Source organism: Thrips palmi, unplaced genomic scaffold (assembly GCF_012932325.1).
Source record: "Thrips palmi isolate BJ-2018 unplaced genomic scaffold, TpBJ-2018v1 HiC_scaffold_4, whole genome shotgun sequence".
Lineage (NCBI taxonomy): Eukaryota > Metazoa > Arthropoda > Insecta > Thysanoptera > Thripidae > Thrips > Thrips palmi.
Genome location: NW_023144631.1, coordinates 718,108 through 743,629, shown reverse-complemented (window position 1 = coordinate 743,629; position 25,522 = coordinate 718,108). Strand labels below are relative to the sequence as shown.

Sequence of the window (25,522 nt, the reverse complement as noted above, 5' to 3'; positions counted from 1 at the left end):
GGCTGGGTGACTGGCTGGCTGGCTGACTGGCTGGCTGACTGGCTGGCTGACTGGGTGGGTGGATGACTGGCTGACTGACTGGCTGGCTGGTTGGCTGGCTTGGTGACTGGCTGACTGGCTGGCTGACTGGCTGGCTGACTGGCTGGGTGGGTGGATGACTGGCTGACTGGCTGGCTGACTGGCTGACTGGCTGGGTGGGTGGATGACTGGCTGACTGACTGGCTGGGTGGTTGGCTGGCTTGGTGACTGGCTGACTGGCTGGCTGGCCCGGCGTGGTGTGTTATCAGTGCCGCGCTGCGCCCCAGTCCTACCTAGGGCTTCCATGGCGGGCGCTGCCAAAGGATTATTATCATTTCCTTTCAAGAAGAGTCGCGCAGCCCTGCTGCTAAGTCAGCTCGTCCCGGCGTCCCGGCCCGCACGCCAGCCCTTTGTCCGGGACCGGGACCACGCCGCCAGAGAGAAGCACCGCGGTCCTGGCCAGGCTCTTGCCTGTGCTGCCGCCGCCGAGCCAACAGACTGTCTGCTACACTTTTTTTTCGACCTCATTTTCCCGGTTGCGTGCTCTGCGGCGCCCGAGTGTCGGCGGCGGTACCTCTCCGGCCAAAGAGGAGCGCCTGCAGGCTGATCCCGAGAGTCGTTTTCGTGGCTCCGTCTCTCTCGCTCCTCTACGGGACGCCCCATGAGTGCGAGAGAGACAGAGCCGCGAACGGGACTCTCGGAATCAGCCTGCAGGCTCGGCCTGGCTGGAGTGCACGATTGGAGCCTGGGCGGAGTAGCGGAGTAGCGCGTCCTAGATTGGATCCCTTCCGGCGAGCAGCGCTTTGTTCGCAGTGCGTGCGTCCGGGCCGTCGAGGCCGTCGAGGTCGCAGAGGCCGTCCGGGCGCAGAGGACAGGACGGGGTTACGCCATCGCGTCACGCCGGGGCAGTCCTCGCTCTGTCTTTCTCCCACTCATGGAAAGCGCCGTAAGGTTGCGAGAGAGACGGAGCAAGAGGTGCCGGCAGCGGAACCGTCCCACTGTAGCGCACGTGGAGGCTGACCCCTGCAGCAGCGGCCGGCCCGCCGGCTAACTTTTCTCACTGAGGCGCGACACGCCCCAAATGGGGCCACTCCATCGCGACACGGCGCCGACAAGCCCGAGCAAGCCGGCCACTTGTCGCGGTGCGAACCGCGCTGGCGGACGCCAAGCCGAGGCTGCCGCAGCGGCGGCGGCGGTCGCCGTCGTGCCGCTGGGAGGGGCGGGGGTCCCGGACGCCACGGCGGCGCCGCGCTGGCCTGGCTTGTCTGGCGCCACGACAACCCAACCGGCAGTGCAGCGCCCCGCGGCCACCCCTCCCCCTCCACTCTGTTTGGGCCATTTGGCCATAAGCGCGGCGCCGCGCTGAGGCCCGCTTAGCCGGCTTTACTGCGCCCTCGTCGGGCCTACGGGGCCATGGGGCCATGGGGCCAAGCGGCAGGCTGTCCGATGCGCCCGACGTCCGTCCACGATCAAAGGGGAGATTGTGTGCTCCGGACACATCCCGGATGAGATAGCCCCGCCGATAGCCAGGTCCGCTCCATATTTCTCCCATGGAAGGTCGTCTTCTCTCGTCTTGTGTGTTGTTTTTTCTCTCGGTTGTTTTTGTTGCTGTTTTTTGTCCGAGTGGCGACGGCGGCGGGGCTGTGCGGCGTTCTTGGCCGGCGCGGCGGAGGGACTTCGTGTTGGCCGATCAGTTCCGGGGGGCGGTGGGGCGGGGTGGGGTGGAGTGGGGCGGGCGGCGACACGATAGAGGCACGGGCCAGTAGTTCGATACCGACCACATTCCCCCAGCGATTGGGGTGAGTCCAGGGAAACAGAGGAGAGGGGTGTTTATCAGCGCACGGGGCCTTGTGCAGCAGGATCCAGGAGGAAAAGAAAAAACTATGTAAGAGAAAAGAAAATTATCACGGCCAAAACAAGTTAGAGTTAGGTGGAAGAAAAATGATGATTGTTTTCCTTTCGGAAGCACGGAATGGTAGAACGCGGACGGTGCAAAGGTGCAAGTTTGCCTTTTTCTTGCGCCGGGCCAGGCAGCGCGTGGGCTGCGAGTGACTGACACACTGCCACAGCGGGGGCGTACGCTACGCCCCACGTGGGCTGGCAGTGCAGGTGGCGTCGCCAAAGGGTAATGAGATGCACGGCGCAGACAGTGGCAGCATTCGGCTGTCTGTCTGGGTCGCCCTTTTCGCTCTTTTCGCCCTTTTTCTCGGCGCCAGCCGGCCAGACGTTCCGGTCAGCGCCGCGCCCACGGGCCCGTCTAATTAAAACTTAGGTAGATCGGAAAGCACTTCCGGGTGGGGGAGGGGAGGGGCACGGGGAGGGGGCGGGGGGCTGCGGGATGAAATGGGATTGGCGCAGGCCGCACTCACCGAGGCGCCCACGCTTCCTGGCCGGCCGGCCGGGAGGGGTGACGTCACCCTCGCATGCTCGCCCGGCGTTTTCAATGATTGCGTCATTAGTCATTACTCATCGCCGCTTTTTTCCCCGCTGCACTTACACTGCGCCATTACGGTCATTACACTGCCGCGCGCCGCCCGCGGCCCGTTACGTGATTGTTGGACGCCTCGCGGGGCGGTGGTGGAGGGGGCCGCTGGAAGTTGTCGAAAAAAAGTTGTAATCGCTGCGGGGCGCCGCGACTGGAAATTATTAATCGGCCGACGGCGTGCTGCCTTCCGCGGTGATTGCACACCAAGTTGGCGGCCGCGGCGCCGCGGCACGCGGAAGGAGGAGAAGGTGGGCCTCGCCGCCAAAGACACCATGCCGTCACTGTCGCTCGCCGTCGAGGCCGCGCGGCTGGCCCTCATTTCGAGAGCCCTTCTCGTCGCTCTGTATCTCTCGCACTCATGGGGCGTCCCAGAGGTGCGAGGGAGACAGAGCGACGGAAACGACTCCCGGAATCAGCCTTTGTGCGGCTGCACCGCGCCGACGACACGCGGCGAGGCACACGCCAGCCGGTCGATGCGGGGCTCCCTTTCACTGCGAGAAAGTCAAAGCTCTGACGGCCGCCGCCGCCGCGTTGGTGGTCGCGGTGGCCGTGGCGGTCGGACTGCACTGCAGGGCGGCCGCAGCCTGCACGGCGTGGAGTGTAGGCCTCGGACCTTGCCGCTTTCAGGATGATGACGGACTGCCGATAGGGCTGCCGATAGGGCTGCCGATAGGGCTGCCGCTAGGGCCGCGGCCCGCAGCACGTAGCGCGCGTGGCCGTTGTTCGCTTCGAGAGATCGATGTCACGGCGATGATTATGACGTCACGCCGCTATGCGACACGGTGACACGGCACTCAAAACGCGGCCATGGAAGGCCGCACCGCGCCGCACCGCGCCGCCCGTCAGTGGCCGAGGAAACTAGTGAGTGTCTCTCTGAGTGGAAACCCGTGTCCCACCGCACCTGCCGCGGCGCGCCCACCAGCATCAAGAGGAACGTCGAGCAGGCGGCGGGGACCAAGTTGAGCGCGAGGCGGGGAGCTTCTTGTCGAGCAGAGCGGCGACAACCTCGAAGAGGAAGTGCTCTTCTGCGGCCAAGTCGGCGGCACAGCTAGACGGCGGCCCAGACGGCGGCCCTGGCGACGCGTGCTGCGTGCCACACGCCGCCAGGACAGCCATAAGCGTCGCGGCCTAGTTACCCGTCGCCCCGCCGGATTGCGGTGGAACAGGCCGTGCCGAGGGGCTGCAAAGCGCCGCTGTTATGGCGCCGGGGGCCAAGTTCAGCCCCGCCACGCCACGCAGCAGACGACAGCCTTGGCGGCCTCGGTGGCCTTGGCGTTGTCGGCCCGCTACATCGCGTCGCGCCACTCTGCGAATCGTGGACAAAACGCCGGCGGGGCCGCCCGCCACAGTGGGCCAGAAGCCGGTGGAGGCGGCCAAAACTCTAGACGCGTTTTGAGCTCCAGAGTCGCTAAATGGGACTCGAACCAAACGTGTGGCCCCACCAATGGATTGCTCTCAGAACGAGGAATCGATTGGTGGGGTCACACGTTCGGTTCGAGTCCCATTTAATGACTCTGGAGCTCAAAACGCGTCTAGAGTTTTGGCCGCCTCCGCCGGCTTCTGGCCCACTGTGGCCCGCCCCCACCCCAACCCCCACCCCGAGCCGGCAGTGCCAGGCGGGTGGTCCCCGCAGAGCGAGAGGGAGATGGCTCGTGTGGCCTTTTCCTTATGGGCTCTTCCCTTCCGGGAACCAGCGGGGGCAACTCGATCAGAGCCTCGCATGCGCTGTCCGGCCTGTCCGTGTCCGGCCAGCGGAAGAAAATTCATGCCAGCGAGTGCAAGAGGAGATCGCCGGACCGCCTAAGCCCTTTTTAAACCTAATCGGCTTCCGCGGGGGCTGGAGGTGGGGGTGGGGGTGGGCGGAGACGGCGGGGCTACTCGCGGAACCCACATGCGGATCCCCCACAGCTAGGGGCTCATCTCTGCGGACCGCTGCCGGATACGGCGAAAAAAAAGAGCGTGGGAACACAGGATGACGCGTGCGGGGCTCGGCTAGGCCGGCCCGGGCACATTGTCCGCGACGACGGCTTTGTGTATTCGGTTGCGCAATAAAGGCGCTTGGCGCGGCGCGGTCGCTGTTGACTCTGCGTGAGACTCGAGAAATTACATTTCGAGGAGAACGACGGTGTAGCGGCGGCGCCATGGCGACAGTGTTTCAGTTTTAATCTTTCTTTCCCCCCGTAGGACCGGCGGCCGGGCCGCACGACCCCTGCCCCTCTGCAGCTCTGATTCTCTACCCGCGCCGCCGCAGTGTTTTAGAGTGTGGGTGCAGGCCGTGGCAGCGCGGCGATGGCGGAGATTTCCGCTCGTTACGACACGCCGCGCAATTTGCCGTGTAATGAGCGCACCGCGCGTAATGCACGTAATGCACGACGCGGCGAAGGAATTCATGCAAAACGGGGTGTGCCGCGGCGGGCCGACGCAGTGGGCGCAGCGAACGCAGTGCGGGGCATGTGTTTAAACTTGCAAAACACTGCGCGGCGCCGCGGTGAGGCACGACCCGCCGCCCCGCCTCGTCCCGCCCCGCCAGGCCGGGGGCAGCAAAGCAAAATATTGGTGTTGGGATCTCCCTCCCCTCCGGTGTGTGTGCGCGAGTAAGCCAGGCGGGGTTCGCGCCCCGGGTTCAACTCCGGCCGCCGGCAGGGCAGGGCGCCAACGCCAACGACCATTTATACCAAAACAGATGGGATGCCTACGCTGCCCCTGCAGACTGATTCCGAGACTCGCACCTACACGGGACTCCCCATGAGTGCGAGAGAGACAGAGCGACGAGAACGACCTTTGGATTCAGCCTGGGCTGCAGTGTTGTCTGCTGACGGGGTCACGAACTGGGGACGGTGGCTCGGGGTTGCGGTGAAGTCGGCTGGGGCGCCTGGGGCACTGTGGAGCACTGTGGAGCACCTGCTGGCTCTGTCTGCTTGCTCGCTTGTTCGTCGTCGTCGTGTGTCTCCGGGGTGGAAAGGGGAGGGAGGGAGAGGGAGGGAAAAGGGGGGGGGGGGGGCGCCGGAAATCAGCCGAGTCATCACCTGGCTGCAGCTGCGCCTGTCGTCAGCCCATCTCAGCTACATCGTCTGCTGGCACGGCGCCGCCCACTCCGCCGTTGCGTTGAACCTCGGCGCACCTGCCAGCACACTCCGCGCCGCCCACCCCGCCCCTCTAGACTGGTTCCGACAGTCGTTTACGTCGCTCTGTCTCCTCTCTCGGTCATGGGGCGTCCCCCATAGGTGCGAGAGAGACAGAGCGACGGAAACGACTCTCGGAATCAGTCTGCTGGCGCACATGAAGGCAGGGAGGCTGCCGCCGCTTCCGCACACGCCAATGAGCGTCCCGAGTGATTAGCAGGCGGCCTTTGTCTGCTGTGCATTGCACAGTGTGCAAACGATCCCCGCCTCGCCTCGCCCCGCCACGCCACCCTCAGCGAGTCTATGCTGCGCCGAGCTGCGCGCCTATAGGCCTCCAGTCTGCTGGGCTGCAGACTGATTCAGAGAGTCGTTTCCGTAAAAGTTTTTGTCGCGCTGTCTCTTTCTCTCCTATACGGGACGCCCCATGAGTTCGAGAGAGACAGAGAGACGAAAACGACTCTCGGAATCAGTCTGCTGGACAATGTAATGATCACTGATCGCTCCGGCGTTGCGGGGAATTGGGATTCATTATTCGGAGTCTCGACGAGGAAGGGAAGGAGCTTCGCAGGGTCACTGTGTCATAGGGCCGCCTGGGTCACGGGGTCAACGGCGGTTGCGAGTTTCGAACGACGACGCGGGAAATTCCGGAGGCCAAGTTGGCCTTTATGTTACAAGTTACAAAGTTTGCTTTACTGCAAGTTTGACTTGGCCGGGCGTTGCTGCTGCTGCGGCTTCCTCCGTGCTCGACAGGCCGACAGGCCTAGCCTCACGATCGGCGGAAAATCGCGTCTCGATGCCACAACCCGGCCAGCGTGACCAGCGCGAGCGCGGTGCACAGTGGGCCAGAAGACCGGCGCCAGCGGCCTAGACTCGACGCGTTTCGAGCTCCAGAGTCACTAAACAGGACTCGAACCGAAAGTGTGACCCCATCAATGGATTACTCGTTCGGAGAGCAATCCATTGGTGGGGTCACACATTCGGTTGAGTCCCATTTAGCGGATTCTGTGGAGCTCATCGAAACGCATCTAGAGTTTTTTGTCCGTCTGAGCCGGTCCTCCGGCCCCCTCCGGCCCACTGTGCGGCCGTTCCAGCCGGTCCCTGCATCCGAGCGACGCAGTGACGCCCTGCATGCCCTTTGCCCGTCAGCCCTTTCCGGGGCCCGGCGCCCTTTTGGGCCGGTCCTTTGATGTACGGCATCCGTGACGGGACAGTCGATACCAACAAAGGCGATACATACACCGATGGACCCTATCCTTCATCCGGCCCGCCTTGGGGCTTGGGCAGCCCGCCCAGCAGACAGACAGACAGACAGACAGACAGACAGACAGACAGACAGACAGACAGACAGACAGACCAGACAGCCCTGTTTGCATTTGGCTAGCGGACGAAGCGAGGAAGACTGTCTGATGTTTAAGAGATTGCAGCATCGATTCCTTCACGCAGCAGGAGTATAACAACGTCCTGCATGAAACGGCTGTTTCCAAAACTGTATCATCCCAAATGTGTTTTATATTTTTTTAAACACTCTGAGGAGATTCGTGGTGTGGGCTGTGACCCGCAGCGTGGCGCACTGTGACGCACTGTGACGCACTGTGACGCAGCGTGACGCTCTCCAGCCGATTGCCGTCCGGCACCAGTAATTCCCGCCGCCAAGGCCCCTCTGCCCCCTCCCCTTCCCCTCTCAACTCAACAAATGTCCCCGTCCGCTGAGCCGCCCTGCAGACTGAGTCGTTTTCGTCGCTCTGTCTCTCTCGCACCAAGAGGGGACGGCCCACGAGTGCGAGGGAGACAGCGCGACGACAACGACTCTCGGAATCAGTCTGCTGCCCTGCCGCACTGCCGCTCTACGCCACCAGCTCGGGGACTAATTGGGACGGGGCGGACGGGAAAGGCAGAAACATTTGGACCGTTCGGGCGCCCTGCCGTGCCCTGCCGTGCCCTGCCGCGCCCTGCCCTGCTGGCACTCGCGTCAACGGGATTAAGTGGTGTCTGGGGTGGAGGACGGTCGTCGCACAGTGGGCCAGAAGACCGGCGGGGGCGGCCAAAACTCTGGACGCGTTTTGCGCTCCAGAGTCGCTAAATGGGACTCGAATCGAACGTGTGACCCCACCAATGGATTCCTCGTTCGGAGAGCAATCCATTGGTGGGGTCACACATTCGGTTCGAGTCCCTTTCAGCGACTCTGGAGCTCAAAACGCGTCCAGAGTTTTGGCCGCCTCCACCGGTCTTCTGGCCCACTGTGCGTCGGGCGGACGAGCAGACAGACGGACGGGCAGATGGAGGCACTGGGTGCGGCATCTGCCGTTGGCGAGCGGAGCGGCCTGGACGGACGTTTGTCGGGCGAGCTGAACCCAAACCTACTCGCCCCCAAGCCTGACTCGACTCACTGGGGCATCTCAAGTTACTGCTCCCCGAGAAGTGCGGCGTGCGTCGCGGTGGCCCTGGCGGTGGCCATGGCGGTGGCGGTGCGGGGCTGCGGGCCGCTTTACGGCGGCCAAGGTAGAGCCAAGGCAGAGCCAAGGCCTCTGCGGCCACCAAGGTGCGATGCGGGCGGAGGCTTTGTCGGCAGCTATGTAGCTTTACGCGCGCACCGCTGCGGCCCTCCCCCCTCCACCGCCACCGGGCCATCAGGCCACCGGGCCATCACCGCGCGCCGCGTTCGACGGTTCGACGTTCGATTCCCCCGGTGGTGATGGTGATGCTCGCCGCGCCTGCCTCCTCCACGCCGCGCAGTGCGTCGCGGACCCGCCCACGGAGCGCCTCGAGGTACTCAGCCTGCAGACTGATTCCGAGAGAGGTTCTCGTCGCTCTGTCTCTCTCGCACCTACACGCGACGGCCCACAAGTGCGAGAGAGACGGAGCGACGAAAGCGGCGCTCTCGGAGTGAGGCTGCTGTTTCCCCGGACGCCAATTTAGCGTGGTGGTCGGGCTGCTCGGCGCGGCTGGGCGAGGGACTCGAGCCGAGGGGGTAACGACTTCGGGAATCCGGCTGACAGCAAATTGGTAATCCGTAATCCGGATAACCCGAAATTTTGAGGTAATCCGGGGTAATCCGGGAAAATTTTAAGGTAATCCGGGGTAATCCAGGATTCTTTTGTTGTAATCCGGAGGTAATTTGGGGGTAATCCGGGGTAATCCGAGGTAATCCTTAATCCGGCTGACACGAAATTTACCAGTCGTTACCCCCTCGACTCGAGCACTGCAGCCCGCAGCCCGGCCGGCCGGCCATTCAGACATTCAGACCGCGGAGGTGCTCCGGGCAGTTCGTTCTCGTGCTCCTGCAGCGGGGACACGAGGGGCGTGGGCGGCGTGGGGCACTCCACGGAAACCGCGCGCGGAAATCCGACCTTTTGACCCCCGGTCCGGGACGGGAGCCCCGGGAGGGGCGCACAGCGGGCGGGCGGGCAGTAGACTGATTCCGCGTGCACAGTGCCCCCGTCGGTCTGTCTCTCTCGCGCCGGTACGGAGCGCCCCATGAGTGCGAGAGAGAGACCTCCCGCTCGGAATCAGTCCGCAGGCTGGGCCGACCCACGGGCAGGGCGCGGGCAGAGCGCGCAGGGTCGATATGGAAGAGCACGGGGTCGCATTCCTCCGGAACGCACGCCGGCCCCGCACTGGAAGCGGATGCATGTTGGACCTCGGCGCGCCCTTTCCTTTCTCGGAGTGCTGTCGCCACCAGGCTGGACAAGCACGCCGCCGCGCCCCCGGGGCCACGCTATGTCCGACAAAGGAGAGAGATGGCGTCATTGGATTAGTGCGGTGGCAGGCTGGCCTGCGCTAGGGTGAAGAGCTCGGAAGAGCTCGCCTCCGCACTCCGGGGAGTACAGCACAGTACACACGTACGTACACCGCGCACACACATCGTCATCAAATCTGCCTTCCCGATGCACACCGCAGCAGCGCTCTCATTGTGTTTTATTATCGCCGCCTCGTGGCCTTGCAGCGGCGGCTGGCTGTGCGGTGCCGCGTGCCGCACCTCAGCTGCTGCGCACAGAAAACATTTTAGCCCCAGGGAGCTCGCAATTGTACCACGGAGTCGAGGGGGGAACAACTCCCCACATTCGTTGTACAAAATTTGAACCCATTCCACATTCATCAGGCAAAAACCCGAGGAAAACGCCTGTAAGTAGGCAACATGTGTGGCAAACACACCAGAAATCTTGCACATTTTAACACATTCCCACAATCATTGTACACAGAGTTTTACAGTGGTTCCCCCCTCGCATGGAGTGAATTAAAACACTAACAGGAACGAATCGTTTTGGAGTGCATTAGTGGGATGTCGTTCATTTCACTCGCATTGTGAGGCGTGTTTCGCTTGCGGGCTTTGGGCCTGCACTGGGCAACAAGTTGCAGTAGGCCGTCCGGCCGAGACCGGCCGCCCCGCGCCGCCGGCCGCCCGAGTTGGCGAGACACAGTCCGGTCGGGTGAGTGAACCGCCGCGACTTGGACGTGGCGGGGCGGGGCGGGGCGGGGCGGGGCGGGGCGGGGCGGGGCGGGCGGGGCGGGGCGGGGCGGCACGCCATGGTGCCATGGTACCGACAACACCCCGCAGTCCCACCCCATCAGCGACCCCACCCCCCACCCCACCCCCCAGTCTGGGGGCCATTATACCAGTAGCGGGGAGTGGCGACGCCGCGCACAAAGTTTCTATGTTCTTTCCTCCAGGATTATGACTGCTTTATTTTAGTTTTGCTCCCGCAGCAGAAAAACGCGGTGGGGTGGGGCCGTGGTGGAAAGGCTGCTAGTGTGCGTCTGAGTGTGTGCGCGTGTGAATGAGAGAGAGAGAGAGAGAGAGAGAGAGAGAGAGAGAGAGAGAGAGAGAGGGGGGGGGGGGGAGAAAGGGAGGGAGAGAGAGAGAGACAACGACTTGTGAGTGCGTACCACGAAGGTGGCAGCGCGCGGTGCCCAAGGGGGTTAGGCCGAGCGTCGCGGCAAAGAGAGAACACCGAGAAACAGGGAGGCGCACCACGGTGTGAGGCCTTCGCCGTGCTTGCTCCGTGGACCAAGAGGCCCTTAGAGGCCGTGCGCGGGCGGGCCGCGTGTGCGGCGAGGCCTGTGCGGCCTGTGCGGGCTGTGCGGGCTGTACGGGCCGAGGGAAGGGCGCCAAGCAAAAGTCGCCTCGGCCAGGCTGGGCCATTGTGCCTCCACTCGTCGCGTACGGCACCACGGTGCTCGGCGCCTCTCGAGAAAGAAACAAGGGGACATGGCGTGACGCGGGGGACAGGCGTGGCGTGGCGTGGCGGGGCGTGGCGTGGCGTGGCGGGCGGGGCGGGGCGGGGCGGGGCGGGGCGGGGCGGGGCGGGGCGGGGCGGGGCGGGGCGGGGCGTTCCACAAAGCTGTGGGGCCGAGACGATTGTCCCCGGGCGCGGCTGGCGCGGCCAAACGGCAATCACTCAGGGCGGGAGGCACGCGAGCCTGGCCTGCTTGGCCTGCAGCACGCAATTAGCTTTCCCCCGTTTTGGGCGCCGCGTTTTTCCCTTCTTCCCCTAATCCACTTAGAGGACAGAGGCCCGGCCAGAGGGCCAGGCAGAGGGCCCAGAGGGGCTGCCTTTGAATCCGCCCCGAAGCGGCGAAGCGGCGAAGCAGCGCCTCAAAAAGTCATCCGTCCGTCGGCCTGCCCGCCCGCCGCTGCTCCCCGCCTCATCGTTTATCACTCCACCTGCACGCCGTGCGCCGTCAGGCTGACGGTCAGGCTGGCTGTGCGAAGGCAGGCGCCTCGTCCCCACGATAGACTCCAACCCCCGCCTGCCCCGAGCTCCACCCCGCACTCTGCACCACTCCCACTCGTCCCCGCAGTCCCAGCCTCCGCGACCCCTCGCGCTGCCCGTTGGGACCGTGCTGGTACCGCGGGGACACTGGCCGGGCCTTCCCGGACGCAGCGCCACGCCGTGCCGCGCGCATTTCATTTTATTTTTCGCCCTTTTCTCTCCGCCGGCGCCAGACGGGCCAAAAGGGAAGCAGCCTTTTGCTTTAATGGAAAGAAAATAAGAGATTCTCAGACGGCGGGTGTGGGCGGCGGCGGAAGGTGCAGTACACTGATATTCCGAGAGTCCTTTTTCGTCGCTCTGTTTCTCTCGCTCTCGGGGGTCATCCCGTATAGGTGCGAGAGAGACAGAGCGGCGGAAACGACTCTCGGAATCAGTCTGCAGGCCGGTGGCAGCGCGGCGCCGCTGCATGTTTGCACGCTCTTCTCGCGCCAATTCGCTTCCTACCCCTTCGGCCACCTCCGGCACGGGGAGCCGCTTCGTAATAAGGCCGTGCTTGAAGGCAAAAGCGGGGTGGCGTGGGTCGAGGCGGGGTGGGGCGGGGCGGGGGGGGGGGGGGGGGGCGGCCTACACCTCGTTTATTTGTTCCACTCTTCCGCTTTGATCCTCAGGCCCAACTTGGCCTCTCGTGCGCAACTCCACACTATTTGCCAAACAAAAGGCCGAGCACCGGGCGTGGGCCGGCGGCTGTTTCCGAACAACGGCGTTTCGCAGCTCGGTCTCCCTCGCACCGCAGCGACACGCCTCACGAGTGCAAGAGAGGCCGTTCGGAATCGGTTTTCAGGGGGTGGCGCCGACAGCGAGAAGAGCCTCGCGAAACAGACGCGGCGCGGCGTCGCCGCCTTGCTGCAGTAACGACTCGTGTAACGACCTGGGCGAGGGGGCAGACGAGAGTCCAGAGTCCAGCAGACCGATTCCGAGAGTCGTTTTCGTCGCTCTGCCTCTCTCGCACTCATGGGGCGTCCCGCATAGGTGCGAGAGAGACAGAGCGACGGCCACGACTCTCGGGCGCTGTGGGCGCTGTTATCGGCCCGGCCGCGGCCCGCACGGCCTCTTCGGCTGCGCGTCCTCGTCCTTCTCGAGTTGATGACAACCTCAGCGACTCGACTCGCAGCGCGCAGCGGCCCCTTCCGCCGCTGCTTATAAACTTTTGCGAGCGGAAGGTAAAAACGGCGTGAGGACAAGCGGGGCGCGGCGACGCGGCAAAAAGTGAAATGTGCGTCACGGCTCCGGGCCATGGCGAGGGCCAGGGCGAGGGCCAGGGCGAGGGCCAGGGCGAGGGCCAGGGCGAGGGCCAGGGCGAGGGCCAGGGCGAGGGCCAGGGCGAGGGCCAGGGCCCCGGGCGGGCCGTGCCGTGTCGAGCCGCGCCCGACAACTTGGCGCCGCAATGGACGTGTTCAGCCGCTAGCCGGCCAGCACGTTAAACAAAATGATGCGCGTCGGCGAGGGCGGAGGGCGGGGGGCGGGGGCGGCCCCGGGGGCACGGCGCCCCCAGCACGCTTGTCACATGAATATTGCATTTCCCTGGCCGGCCGCGACGCGCCACGGGGCGGCCCAGGCCGGGCCGAGGGCCGGGCGGTACCCGACCAACCGACTGACCGACAGACCGACCGACAGACCAGCCCCGCGGGACGGCCGCGGCCGAACCGCGCCGTGTCGCCGCGGCTTCGAATTTCGCGAGCAAATTACCCTGCGAAGCTTATTTCTCGCTCGTTACCTGCCACTCAGCGCACTCAGCCCCCGGGCAACGCGGCTAAACAGGCCGCCTCTCAGCAGCCGGCCGTGGCCGTCAGAGGCGGCGAGATGCACTGTGGGCCAGAAGACCGGTGGAGGCGGCCAAAACTCTTGACGCGTTTTGAGCTCCAGAGTCGCTAAATGGGACTCGAACCGAACGTGTGACCCCACCAATGGATTGCTCTCCGAACGAGGAATCCATCGGTGGGGTCACACGTTCGGTTCAAGTCCTGTTCAGCTACTCTGGAGCTCAAAACGGGTCTAGAGTTTCGGCCGCCTCCACCGGTCTTCTGGCCCACTGTGCGATGGCGGCGAGCGGGAGTGTCTAAACTTTTGGAGTATTGGATGTCCGATGTTTTTCCATGCTGAGCGCTACTGGGTTGTCACTTTCGGGAATAAATGCGTATCGGATCGTCGCTCGCTGCGAGTTGCGCTATTTGTTATTTTTGGAGGGCTGACGCGCTGACGCCGAGTCCGAGCACGTAAAGACAACGTGATCCCCGCGCGCCGCGGACGGCCCCGCATTTGCATGGCACCTCAATGGCCACGTCGGCCACGTCCAACAGTATGGACTCGTTGGACTGGAAAGCGACGCGGCGGGGCGTTGGGGTGCGCCAGACGGCCACGACACGTTGACGGCGGATCACTCACGCACGCAGACAGACTGGCGGACACCCACACAGACATACCCGTACACTCTACACGCACACAACACCCGCCCGCCGGCGTGACACAGGTTTAGAGCCACGCCTTCTCGCCTCGTTATTACAGTGGACAGCCCCCTCCCCCTTTACACACACACATACACACACACACACACACACAACACGAGATCTACGAGCAGCAACCTGTGTCACCCGCGGCGTATACCGTACGGATTCCGTGCCCCGCACACACCGTGCCCCCCCCCCCCTTCTCCCCGTGGGAACGCGCGAAACAAACGGGCGCGCAGACTCAATCAGGTATAAAGCCGTCGGGGACGGGGCGGCCGTTAATCCGGTTAGAAACATCATCAAGAATTCCGAGGAGGCGATATTTTTCTCCCGCGCGCTCCGCGGCCGCGCGGCGTGACCGGGGAGGTGGGGGAGGGGGGAGGGGGTGTAGAGTCCCTTCCCTTTACGGCCACATAAAGTGTCCGGCCCGGCCGGCCCGCCCCGCCGCACAGAAGTCCCTCCCGCCCCTATACCGACGCAGTACGACGCGCAGCCACGCGTTGCGGGCGAGCCGGCCCGGCCAGGGCCTGAGCCTTGCGGTGGGGGCGCCCTGCCACCACACTCTGTGAGCCACCGTGTCGAACGTGACGCGAACCACAAAGAACATCCTCAGCGATAAAAGGGGCGCGACCGGCGGCATGGCGGCGCGGTGGTCCGGCCGACTGCGGGACGGGGGCAGTGGAGTGGAGTGGAGAGACTCGGGCCGGCCGTTGCGGCGGCTGTAAATAATCCATGACAAAAAGACGAGGGCGGCGTGCGAAGCGAGCGGGCTTTGCTGCGTCATGGGTGGTGTTGGTGGTGTGCACTACGCGTCTGCAGTGCTGCGGTCCAACCCCGCCGAGGCCAACAAGGCTAGCGGACCCAAGGCTAGGGGACCAGTTTCCCACCTGCAGACTGATTCAGAGTGTTTCCGACTCTCTCGCACCTATACGGACAGCCCTATGAGTGCGAGAGAGACAGCGCGACGAAAACGACTCTCTGAAGCAGTCTACTGTCCGCGCGGCCGTGCCCACCGAGCCGTCCCTTTGCCGACCGGCGGCGTGCGGAAAGCATCGGCGGCTTTATCCGTCGTCCCTTTATTCGCTTTTCCCTCTTTTCCCTTTTCCCTGCAGACGGGACGGGGCGTGCATTAGGCGCGCTGCGGTGGCGCGGTGGCGCGGTGGTGTCCCCCTTGCCGCGGTCCGCGGTCCGACACACCATCACTTTGCCTGCCGCCCAGCCTGCCCCAGCCTGCCCCAGCCTAGCCGGGCTGCGTGCGCGGTGGCGCGCCGCTCTGCTGGCGGCCCATTGCGGTTCGGGCCTTCGCGGCGTTGTGGCGTTGCGAACGCGCTTCGGACGCAGCCTGTCTGCCACAACGCCACGGCGCACTGACTCCGAGAGTCGTTTTCGTCGCTCTGTCTCTCTCGCACCTACTGGGGGCGCCCCGCACGAGTGCGAGAGAGACAGAGCGACGAAAACGACTCTCGGAATCAGGTCTGCAGCACCACAACACGCGGCGCGCGATTCATTCATCACGACGAGGCGACAGCTAATGAATTTCATCCCTCGGCAGAGCCATGGCAGAGCAGCCAGCCTGTCTGCCAGCTCGGCCAGGACGCCGCCGGCCTGGCTGCCAGTCCGGCCAGGGCGGTCGGGGCTGTGGGTGCGTGGTACAGTGGGCCAGAAGACCAGTGGAGGTGGCCAAAACTCTAAACGCGTTTTGAGCTCCAGAGTCGCTAAATAGGCCTCGAACCGAACGTGCGACCCCACCAATAGATTGCTCTCCGAACGAGGAATCCATTGGTGGGGTCACACGCTCGGTTCGAGTCCTGTTCAGCGACTCTGGAGCTCAAAACACGTCAAGGGTTTTGGCCGCCTCCACCGGTCCTCTGGCCCACTGTGCGTGGGCCGCTTATCGAAAGCGGGTCGTCGTGAACCTAACGGCGGCCGCTGCTGCTGTTGTTCCCAGCGCCGCCGGGCCGACCCTTCGCGTAATGGCGTCGGCGCGGTGCAGCAGAGGGTTTCCGAAGTCACCCTGTTTCTCTCGCTCTCATAGGCGCCTCGTATCAGGTGCGGGAGAGACAGAGCGACGAAACCGACTCTCGGAATCAGTCTGCTGGTCGGCACGGGCACTCACTCGGGTCGGACGCCACCGGATATCCACCGGAGGAACCTATCCACCACCCCTTGGCCGAGGCCGTGGCCGTGGCGTGGCGTGCGAGGCCGTGTATGCCCAGCCCACCGGAAACGGGCGAATTAGGCGTGGCCTCCGCCAGGCCTCTGCCAGGACGCGGCCCAGGCCGAGGGGTGGCGGGGCTTCAAGGGGCGTGACGTGCCCCGAAACACCGGCAACTCGCTGCGTACGCCCGGGCGGCGAGCAGCGTGGCCGAGTGATTCCGAAGCAATCTCGGTAATGCGTCCTAAAAAAATTAAAAGGAAAAAAGGTCCCTGCTGGCCGTGGTTGTCGCCTCGTCACTGTGACGGTGGCCGCGCTGACGCTCTGCTTGGGCGCGCTGCAGTTCGGCCGTTCGGCCCGCTCGCTCGCCCAGCCGCTACCGCCATCAATTTGGGATCCCCGTCACTGCTGTCACGCGCCGCGCCGCGCCGTGAATCCCGGCCAGGTCTATGACCAGGACGCCAGCACGGCGACGACCGGCGGCGGCACCGCGGCGGCGCCATGCCAGGCCGGCACGCAGGCAGCCAGGAAGCATTAGCCCCGCGGCACTGTGATCGGCAACGCAAGCAGGGGAAGGGGGACGGAAGGGGGGAGGGCAGGCAAGAATTAAATTGCCCCAGCCCCCTTTACGAGCGCCCGCCGCCCCGCTGCGACACTCCTTCCTCACTCCTGGGGTATGCCGACCTGGCCGCCTGCCTGCCTGTCCGCCTGTCCACCTGCCTGCCTGCCTGCCAGCCTGTCCGCCTGTCCACCTACCTGCCTGCCTGTCCGCCTGTCCACATGCCTGCCTGCCTGTCCGCCTGTCCACCTACCTGCCTGCCTGCCAGCCTGTCCGCCTGTCCACCTGCCTGCCTGCCTGCCTGGCCGCCTGTCCACCTGCCTGCCTGCCTGCCTGGCCGCCTGTCCACCTGCCTGCCTGCCTGGCCGCCTGTCCACATGCCTGCCTGCCTGCCTGCCTGCCTGTCCAACTGCCTGCCTGCCTGCCAGCCTGTCCGCCTGTCCACATGCCTGCCTGCCTGTCCAACTGCCTGCCTGCCTGCCTGTCCGCCTGTCCACCTACCTGCCTGCTTGCTTGGCCATCTGCCTGCCTGCCTGGCCGCCCTGCCGGCCGCGTGCATAACTAGCTGGCGGCATTCAATTACTCCATGACCCCATCCCTCCACTACACCTGCTCCGCTTCTCGTCCGGATTAAAATATTCCTCCTGCGCTGTCCAGCCCGGCTCGGCCCCGAGGCCCCGTCCTAAGACAACCGGGCCGCCACTGCGGGGAGCGGCGCGCCGCGCACCTCAAGGGCTCCGGAGGGCCCTAAAGGGTCCTAAAGCAACAAGCCTGCCGTGCTGGCTGGCGCACCGCCACCGCCTCCACTGGCCACCGCCACCGTCTCGGAGCGCCGTGAGGGTAGGCAGTCCCGCGACTCTGCAGTGTGGCGCCGCCGCCTTCTTGCCTACGCGCCGGGCGCTCGGAGCGCCGTGGAGGCAGGCAGCGACAGCACACGGCGGCGTGGCGGGACAGCCTACCCTCACATTACCATTACCATTACGGGCTAGACTTCAACTAAACGTATGCCGATTCGGGCCCGACACAAGCCCGCCTGCACTGCAAAACGAAACATGGCCGTCCTTACACTAGGGTTACACGTTTTACCGGCGGAGAAGAACCTCACGGCGGCCAGCGCACCCAGCCGGACACGCGTTCCGTGCTGGGTCTCACGGTGCGAGCTTCACGTTACGTCGTGCAGCCCGGCCGACCCGTGGCCCCGCTGCCCACAATCCCCGGCTCCAGAGGCCACAGGAGGCCACGGCCAGGCACACTGACTCGCCCGGCGAACGTGCAAATCCCTGTGTGGTGTGTTGGGCCCCGCGCGCCCTGCTCTGGGGAAGCCCGCGCAGAGAGAGACGCCCGCTGTGGCCCCGTCAGTAAGTTTAGCCCTCTGGTTTAGCCCCGCCGGACGGCGAGGGGGGCGCTGGGGCGAGGCCGAGGCGCGTCCGCTGGGATTCGTGCCGCGTACCTCGCTCTCCCCCGCCCGCCCCAGCCCCAGCTGCACGCCACAGTGGAGTGGAGGCCGGGCAGCAAGCGGACAAGGCCGAGGCCGAGGCCCGCGAAGCTCGAGCGGCCGGCGGCTCGCGGAGACAGAACTGCCAGCCGTCAGGCGCGCCCGCGCCAGTCGTCGACGGGGAGGTCCTCCGCCCCGCCCCGCGCCCTGATCGCTGTGGTCCTGACAATTCGGCAACGCCGCATCGCACGTCGGTCAAGTCGCGAAACTATGTTTGTTCCGCCAGCGGCTGTTCGTCAAGGTGACCGCGGCGCCTCGTTGTAAAAGCTCGCGACCGCGCGCTTGCGGCACGCCGCACGGCCGCACGGCGCACGCGTGACCGCAATCTGGCGGGCACATCGATAGCCGCGCCCTGCGCGCTGCGCCCGCCAATTTACATACGACATAAACGCGAGGAATTCCCTAGCCTCGCGGCGGCAGGGCGAGGCAGGGCCTAGCCTCGCGGCGGCACGGCCCACCACCTTTTATTAGGCGCCATTAGACGCCGTAAATTCATCGGGCCAGTACCTCACTGCCCCACTTCACTTGCGCTTTTCCCACCGGCAGAGTGGCGAGTGCCATGCGAGACCACCGCATTGCCTGCCAGCCGACCCCGGCGCGCTTACACAGTCACATAGACACTGACACACTCACACACGTGCACACACAGACACACTCGATACGACCATTATCCGGCAATGCAATTACGGCCCAATTTTTGGCCGGCCCGTTCGCTTTTGGCGCGGCCGCTCTGGCGCTCTGGTCCATTCCGCCGCGCTTTGCCTCGCGTTGCCGCTTGCCACCTCGCGCACGGCCTCGGGGGACATCGCCGCCTGCCCAAACCGCCCCCGGAGCGCCCCGCCCCCAGTGCAGTCGTTACGTTCGACTCGCAACTAATCCCCCAAGGCGATGCTCCCCTCCCCTCCCCCCTGCCGTCAGCCCTTCCCGTCCATTCGGCAGCACAATACCGCAAATATGTGGTCGGCGCGGCCGGCGGCGGCAGCGGGTTTTTCTTCTTTCTCGTTTTGTTCCGGCCAGGCCGCCCCCGTCCGGGCCTTCGACTCCTTTGTCCTTTGTCCCGCGCCACGCCGACCACGCCCTGCCGCGCCCTGCGGACCCTCGTCACGCCCCGGCCCGCGGCAGGGATGGAAAATTGACTCCCTGTCCCAACACCTTGCCGATATACCCGCACCACCGACTCGACCTTCCCGTCGTCCTCCCAGAGTCCTCGGCCCTCGTCCCACGGCCCGGCGGGCCTGCAGACTGATTCCGAGAGTCGTGCTCGTCGCTCTGTCCCTCTCGCACCTATACGGTACGCCCCAAGAGTGCGAGAGAAGACAGAGCGACGAAAACGACTCTCGGAAGCAGTCTGCCCGGCTGGAAACCTTTGCTGTCACGTTTTCATTTTACTGCCTGCGGCGGCGGCTTTGTCTTTGTACCAAATGGTTTTGCTTCCCTGTTGTTGCAGTGCTGGTGAAACGCGGCGTGGGCAAGTTCGGCGACCGCTGCGACACCAACTCGGACTGCCGCTTCCAGGGCTCCATGTGCGACCCCAAGGCCAAGACCTGCCGATGCGTGCCGGACCTGCCCGCCACCAACCACATCGACAAGTGCGGCAAGCGTGAGTACACCCCAGCGAGAGAGAAACAATGGCGGAAAACAAGGAGAGCCGGTCCAAAGTACAGACGAAAAGGGGAAAAAATAATAGAAACTTAAAAGTGTGGCCGTGGGGAGTCACGAAGGAAGATTAAGGCTAATCACGTAATCCCCACATTAGGGCAATTTGGTGTCGCACGAATCCGGGCGGCGGGCCGCGACTTCACTACTTCCAGCGCCACCCTCGCCTCGCCGCCTCGCCTGCCTGCCTGGCTGGCTAGCCGGGCCGCCCCGGGCGACAACTTGCCCAAAGTTTGGCTTGTTACTCGAGTTTTCGTCCGTTCTCCATTCTCTTCCCGTCGCGCCGCCGCGCCGCCTTTTCCTTTTCAGCGAGCCGGTAATGCGTGCCTGGCTGCCTGCCTGGCTGCCTGCCTGCCTGCCTGCCTGGCTGCCTGCCTGCTGCCTGCCTGCCTGGCTGCCTGCCTGCCTGGCTGCCTGCCTGCCTGGCTGCCTGCCTGGCTGCCCGGCGTAGCCAACGCCACAATTAGGCGCCCCGCGGACCCCCGGGGGAGTACGAGGGAGGCGGAGGGGAGGAGGGAACAGTGTCGTGGCGGCCGTGCGCGGGCAATGAATCCGTGATGGCTACTCTTACCAGCGAGCACTTGACTCGGCGCCGAGCCGAGCCGAGCGGGGAGGCTGCAGCCGAGCCACGCCGAGTCGGGCTGAGCCACGCAGCCCCATATACTTTGCGTCCCGGGCCACCACTCTGCCAGGGGGTGGGGGTGGGGGTGGGGGCAGCAGGATGTGCTGGCGGGGGTCGCGCTCATCCGCGCTGCTGGGCTGCTTCGTGTCGAACATGTCCTCGGCGAGCCCTTTTCTGCGGGCCGCGCTGCACGCCGTGGTGGGGGTCACTTACCACAAAGTGTTTCCGGTACCTGCCGCAGCTGCTACGTCCGGCCGCCGGGCGGGAAGGGGAGGCCGTCGGGCGAATCCAGCCCCATCCTCACACGGTGGCGGATGTCGCCGGGATGTGGCCTCGGGGAGGGGGAGCACGACGAGGAGGAATGATCCGGCCGTGGTGCGCGTGCTGCAAAAAGCGGCGCGCCGGGCCACTCGGGGGCTCGCAGTAAAACACGGCCCCGCCCCGCCCCGCCCCCCGCCTGCAGCAGGACACCTGTTCCTTAATTAGGTAGCAAGGTTCCGGGCCGTGGAGGGGCAGGGGGAGGGGCAGGGAAGGTCCGCAGGGCAGGGCGAGGCAGGCTAGGGCAGGGCAGGGCAGGGCAGGGCAGGGAGGGTAGGGCAGGGCAGGGCAGGGCAGGGCAGGGCAGGGCAGGGCAGGGCAGGGCAGGGCAGGGCAGGCAGGCAGGCAGGGCAGGAGGGTAGGGCAGGGCAGGGCAGGGCAGGCAGGCAGGGCAGGAGGGTAGGGCAGGGCAGGGCAGGGCAGGGCGAGGCAGGGCGAGGCAGGGCAGGGAGGGTAGGGCAGGGCAGGGCAGGGCGAGGCAGGCCAGGGCAGGGCAGGGCGAGGCAGGGCAGGGAGGGTAGGGCAGGGCAAGGCAAGGCGCAGGACGAGGCGGTTAATTGAGGGTGATAGTGAAAGCAAACACTCGGTATTGTTCTGGGGCGGGGGTCGCACCGTTCCGCCGATTCGGTAGAAACAATTTGGGGCGTTGCCACTGCCCCGGCCCCAGGCAGGCCGCGTCCCCGGGCCGCCCCCGGGCCGCCCCCCGCCGAGACCTTTTTACGGCCGGTGCCTTTTGGCCCCGTGGCCGCGCCTGGCTCAGAGGCTCAGCCTGGCTGCCCTGCTGCCTGGCCCGAGGCCTGGCCTTGCGGGGCCATTAGTGCGTGCAGACTCACACTGATTCCGAACAGCCGTTCCCTCATAGGGATGCAAAATTACCGGTAATTTTCAAAATTACGTAAAAAACGGTAAATTAACGTAAATTACCGGTAATTTTGGTAAAAAACGGTAAAATTCGTTTCATTAAAATGGTGTGCTATATTTTAATGATTTTGTTGAAACTAAGTAGTAAGCATGGTTTTTTTGGGACAGAAATGATTAAATCTATTGAGAAGTTCAAAAGAAACACTTCCAAGGGAAAAAAATCACCAACGTCCCTAACTTAAGGGATATTTCGCGGCCCCTTGGTAAAGGGACGGTCCCCATAAAAAAAAGGCCAGTCCCTATGGATAGGGACAGTTCCCTTGTCAAAGGGCCGCGAAATATCCCTTCGAGTAAGGGACATGCCGCGGAGTGTTCAAGTGTTCAGAACATTTACCTCTTGAAGATCAATGTACAATATAAGAAACGCTTTGTTGAGTGAACTTTTGTCGCTGATCAAATGGTAGTGTCGCCGACACTACGTATCTACAGACGTTTGCAAGATACCTTTAATAGGTGTGTAGCAGGTTTGCTTACCTAAGTGCGTCACCCTTTTCAGAAAAAGTACTTGAGCGTTTCTAAATAAGCGTTTTATCATTAATATGGGGAATTGAAAGTGTATTTTGCAAAATACCGATAAAATTCGAATTTTACCGTTAATTACCGATTTTTCGGCTCTTCGGTAAATTACGGTTATTTACCGTAATTTACCGTAAGTTTACCGGGTAATTTACCGCCTTCGCATCCCTATTCCCTCACCGTCGCTCTGTCTCTGTCACACTCATGGGGCATCCCGCAAGCAGGCGAGAGAGGCTTTGCGACGAAAGGGCTCTTCCGGGCTCTTCTGAATCGCTCGTCCCAGTCGGAAATCCATCGGCGATTCGAAGTCGCGACTCCACCCCGAGATGGGCCTGGTTTCGACTCCTAGGCATAGGCGTGCCCGCTTTCATCGCTTTTCTTCTCAATAAGTTCATTCACTCAATGAAGGATCTGGTACCATTGGTCTAAGTTAGGTCTCCAGAGACCTCGAGCTGTGCACGCCACTGTCTGACGGCGTGCGTGTTGTTGTTGCAGCGGCGGGCGTCAACGAGTCCTGCTTCTTCAACGACCAGTGTGAGCAGCACCTGCTGGCCACCGAGTGCCGTGACGGCCGCTGCGCCTGCCGCTTCGAGAGGACCCCCGTCGTGAACGCGGACGGCTACGTGGAGTGCGTGGGTAAGTCCGAGTCCGCGTCGGCCGGCCAAATGGAGGCCCTGACTTATTCCGAGAGTTGTTCTCATCGCTCTGTCTCTCTCGCACCTACGCGGGACGCCCGATGAGTGCGAGAGCGACAGAGCGACGTAAAGGACTCTCGGAATCAGTCTGCTGCTGCACCCTGCTGCCTACTGAACGCCAACGTCCGCCATCCTTCCCGTCAGACGCCGGCTCGGCCCGCTTCGAGGAGGCAGTGCTGCGATTCGCGTTGTGATTGCAATCCTCGCCGCGATGACCTTCCTGACGGCCTCTGGCAAGGCCTCGGCCCCTCAGGGGGCGCGGGGCCGCGGGGGCGCACAAGCCCTCGGGGAGGGCACTGGACGGCCGCCAAGTCGGCGAGGGCGCGCTGCCCGCCGCCTGCCAGAGTTCACGCCGCGCACTTTTAGAATGCCGACTGACAATCAGAGGCTCGCGGCCCGGGGCCTGTTTGGCGGCGTGGAGGTGGAGGGCAGCAGCAGACTGATTCCGAGAGTCGTCCCCGTCGCTCTGTCTCTGTCGCACCCGTACGCGAAGCTTCATGAGTGCACGAGAGACACAGCGACGAAAGCGTCTCTTGGACGCCGGTGTTGAAAGGGTTGCCAACCTGAGCCTGGACTCCAGGCAAGACTCGTAGTCAGGCTGGGGTCAAAATCCTTTCGACACGTGCATGTCGCGTGTGAGTGCGCAGTGCCCTTCGTGCTCCGCGGCCAGGCCAGGCTCGGTGCAGTCAACTGTTTGCGACGGCTCGCGCGCCCCGCCTTTGTCAGAGTACCACGCCCTCCACCGCACAGTGGGCCAGAAGACCGGCGCCGGTGGCCAAAACTCTGGGCGCGTTTTGAGCTCCAGAGTCGCTAAATGGGACTAGAAGCGAACGTGTGACCCCACCAATGGATTCCTCGTTCGGTGAGCGATCCATTGGTGGGGTCGCACGTTCGGTTCGAGTCCTGTTTAAAGCGACCCTGGAGCTCAAAACGCATCGAGAGTTTTGGCCACCTCCACCGGTCTTCTGGCCCACTGTGCACCGCCAGGACGGCCAGAGCGGCCGGGGGCAGTGTAGCCGAGTACTCGGCAAAGCAGGATCGAACCACAAAGCCCAGCCTTGTGTGTGTGGCACAGTGTGGCGAGTCAGTCCCTGAGAGGGAGTCCCTGCCTAATTGCATCCCGCTGCCACACTGTGGCTTTGGTCGTTCTGGAACAGCGGTGGCTCGGCCCGATTGAGTCTCACAGACTCCCAGACGCCACAGACCGCCTGGCTCGGCCCGCCTGTCACGCCCAACCTGATTACCCAGACGCGACGCCTCGCCAAACAAACGAGTTCCACTCGAAATGAGGTTCGCGAATCAAGCGCAAAAGTCCGAGGGAGCGGGGCCCCTTTGAATGCGGTGTCGCCGGCTGAGTGGCTGGAGTGCCGGCTGGAGTGCCCGCTGGAGCGGCGGCTGCTTGACACACCGTAACACGTCCCGCCTCGCCGCGCCTCGCCCCCCGGCGGGCCCCCCGGGCCCCCTTTTCTGCCCCTCCCGCAGAACAAACAGATTGCCAATGTCCCGCTTGCTGGGACAACAGATGGGGCTGCGTGGCGCTGGACAAGATTTCCGCTGGGTTTTCAGCTGGCCTCGCTCCCGGCCCGGTCCGGCCCGGCCACCACGCAGCCTTACAGAGATCCCAATTCAATGGCACCAATTGAATTCCACTTTCCATATCGGATCGCGACCCTTTTTTGCTGCTGCTCCTTTTTCCTTTTGCACGGTTTGCTGATTGTGTTTGTGTTGCAGTGATGCAACAGCCCGAGCCCCCGGGGCCGCCCGTCGACCCCACCATGATCGGCGTGCTCGTCGGCATGGGGCTCATGTTCATCACGCTGTGCGTCGTCATGCGGCTCTTCAGCCAGTGAGTACCGCGCCGAAACGGCGGAGGGTTCGCGTCGAGTGGTGCACCACTTAGCTCAGGAGTGTACACAGGATTACTGATTAATAGTGATTACTTACAAAAATTCTCAAAAAAAACTCTCTAATTTTGGTCAGCTAGGGGCATTTTTTTGCCCTTTTTCATAAGAAAACCCTCAAAAGCCGATAAAAACAGCGAAAATATAAAGTTTTAGCATGAGATTGCCAATGGTTACTATGGACGATCGAAGTGTACACTGGATTACCAGAGTAGTGGACCCGTTCGCGTCCACGTTTTCTGTCGCTCTCGCGATCAGCGGTCACTACAAGGACCGAGACCGAGCTATTTTTACAAAACAGTAATAAGTGGACGAACCCTTACCGTGTCTTCAATAAAAATTAATATCCTATGAAAGGTATTTTTTTAATCAATGTATGCAGGGATTTTTTGTTTTCATTTTTATCAATAGTATAGATACATTTTATTTGGTACGACTGATCCTCAACGGCCTCCTCTCCGTTGCAGGGCCCGCTGGCGCGACAACAGGACCATCTTCAACACGCCCAACCCGCGCCTCATGAACGCCTCGCTGCTCAAGCAGGACAAGCACAAGGAGGAGCGGCGCGGGTCGCGCGGCTCGGTGCGCGGCCCGTCCAGGCAGCCCTCCATGGCCTCGCTGCGGCCGCACTCGCCCGGCGCCAACGGTCAGCCGCCCCGCCCGTCCGGCCCGTCCGGCTGTGCGGCAGAATGGAACGGCAGGGTCAAGCACGGTTTAGCAGTGGCGAAGCAGTGGCGCCGGCGGCCAAAACTCCAGACGCGGTTTGAGCTCCAGAGTCGCTAAACAGGACTCGAACCGAACATGTACACCCCCCCTCACCACCACCACCACCGCCGCCACCACC

General features: G+C 63.8%; 1 protein-coding gene across 1 annotated transcript in view; it reads left to right on the top strand.

The window, feature by feature from the left end:
• LOC117649461 overlaps positions 1-25,522 on the top strand; it is a 49,184-nt gene that overhangs the window by 20,178 nt on the left and 3,484 nt on the right. Inside the window, exons 2-5 of the mRNA XM_034392279.1 lie at positions 19,497-19,649; positions 22,578-22,718; positions 24,509-24,623; positions 25,146-25,324. Of these exons, the coding sequence (XP_034248170.1) occupies positions 19,571-19,649; positions 22,578-22,718; positions 24,509-24,623; positions 25,146-25,324 (514 nt within the window). The 5' untranslated portion in view covers positions 19,497-19,570. The remainder of the gene's footprint in view (positions 1-19,496; positions 19,650-22,577; positions 22,719-24,508; positions 24,624-25,145; positions 25,325-25,522) is intronic.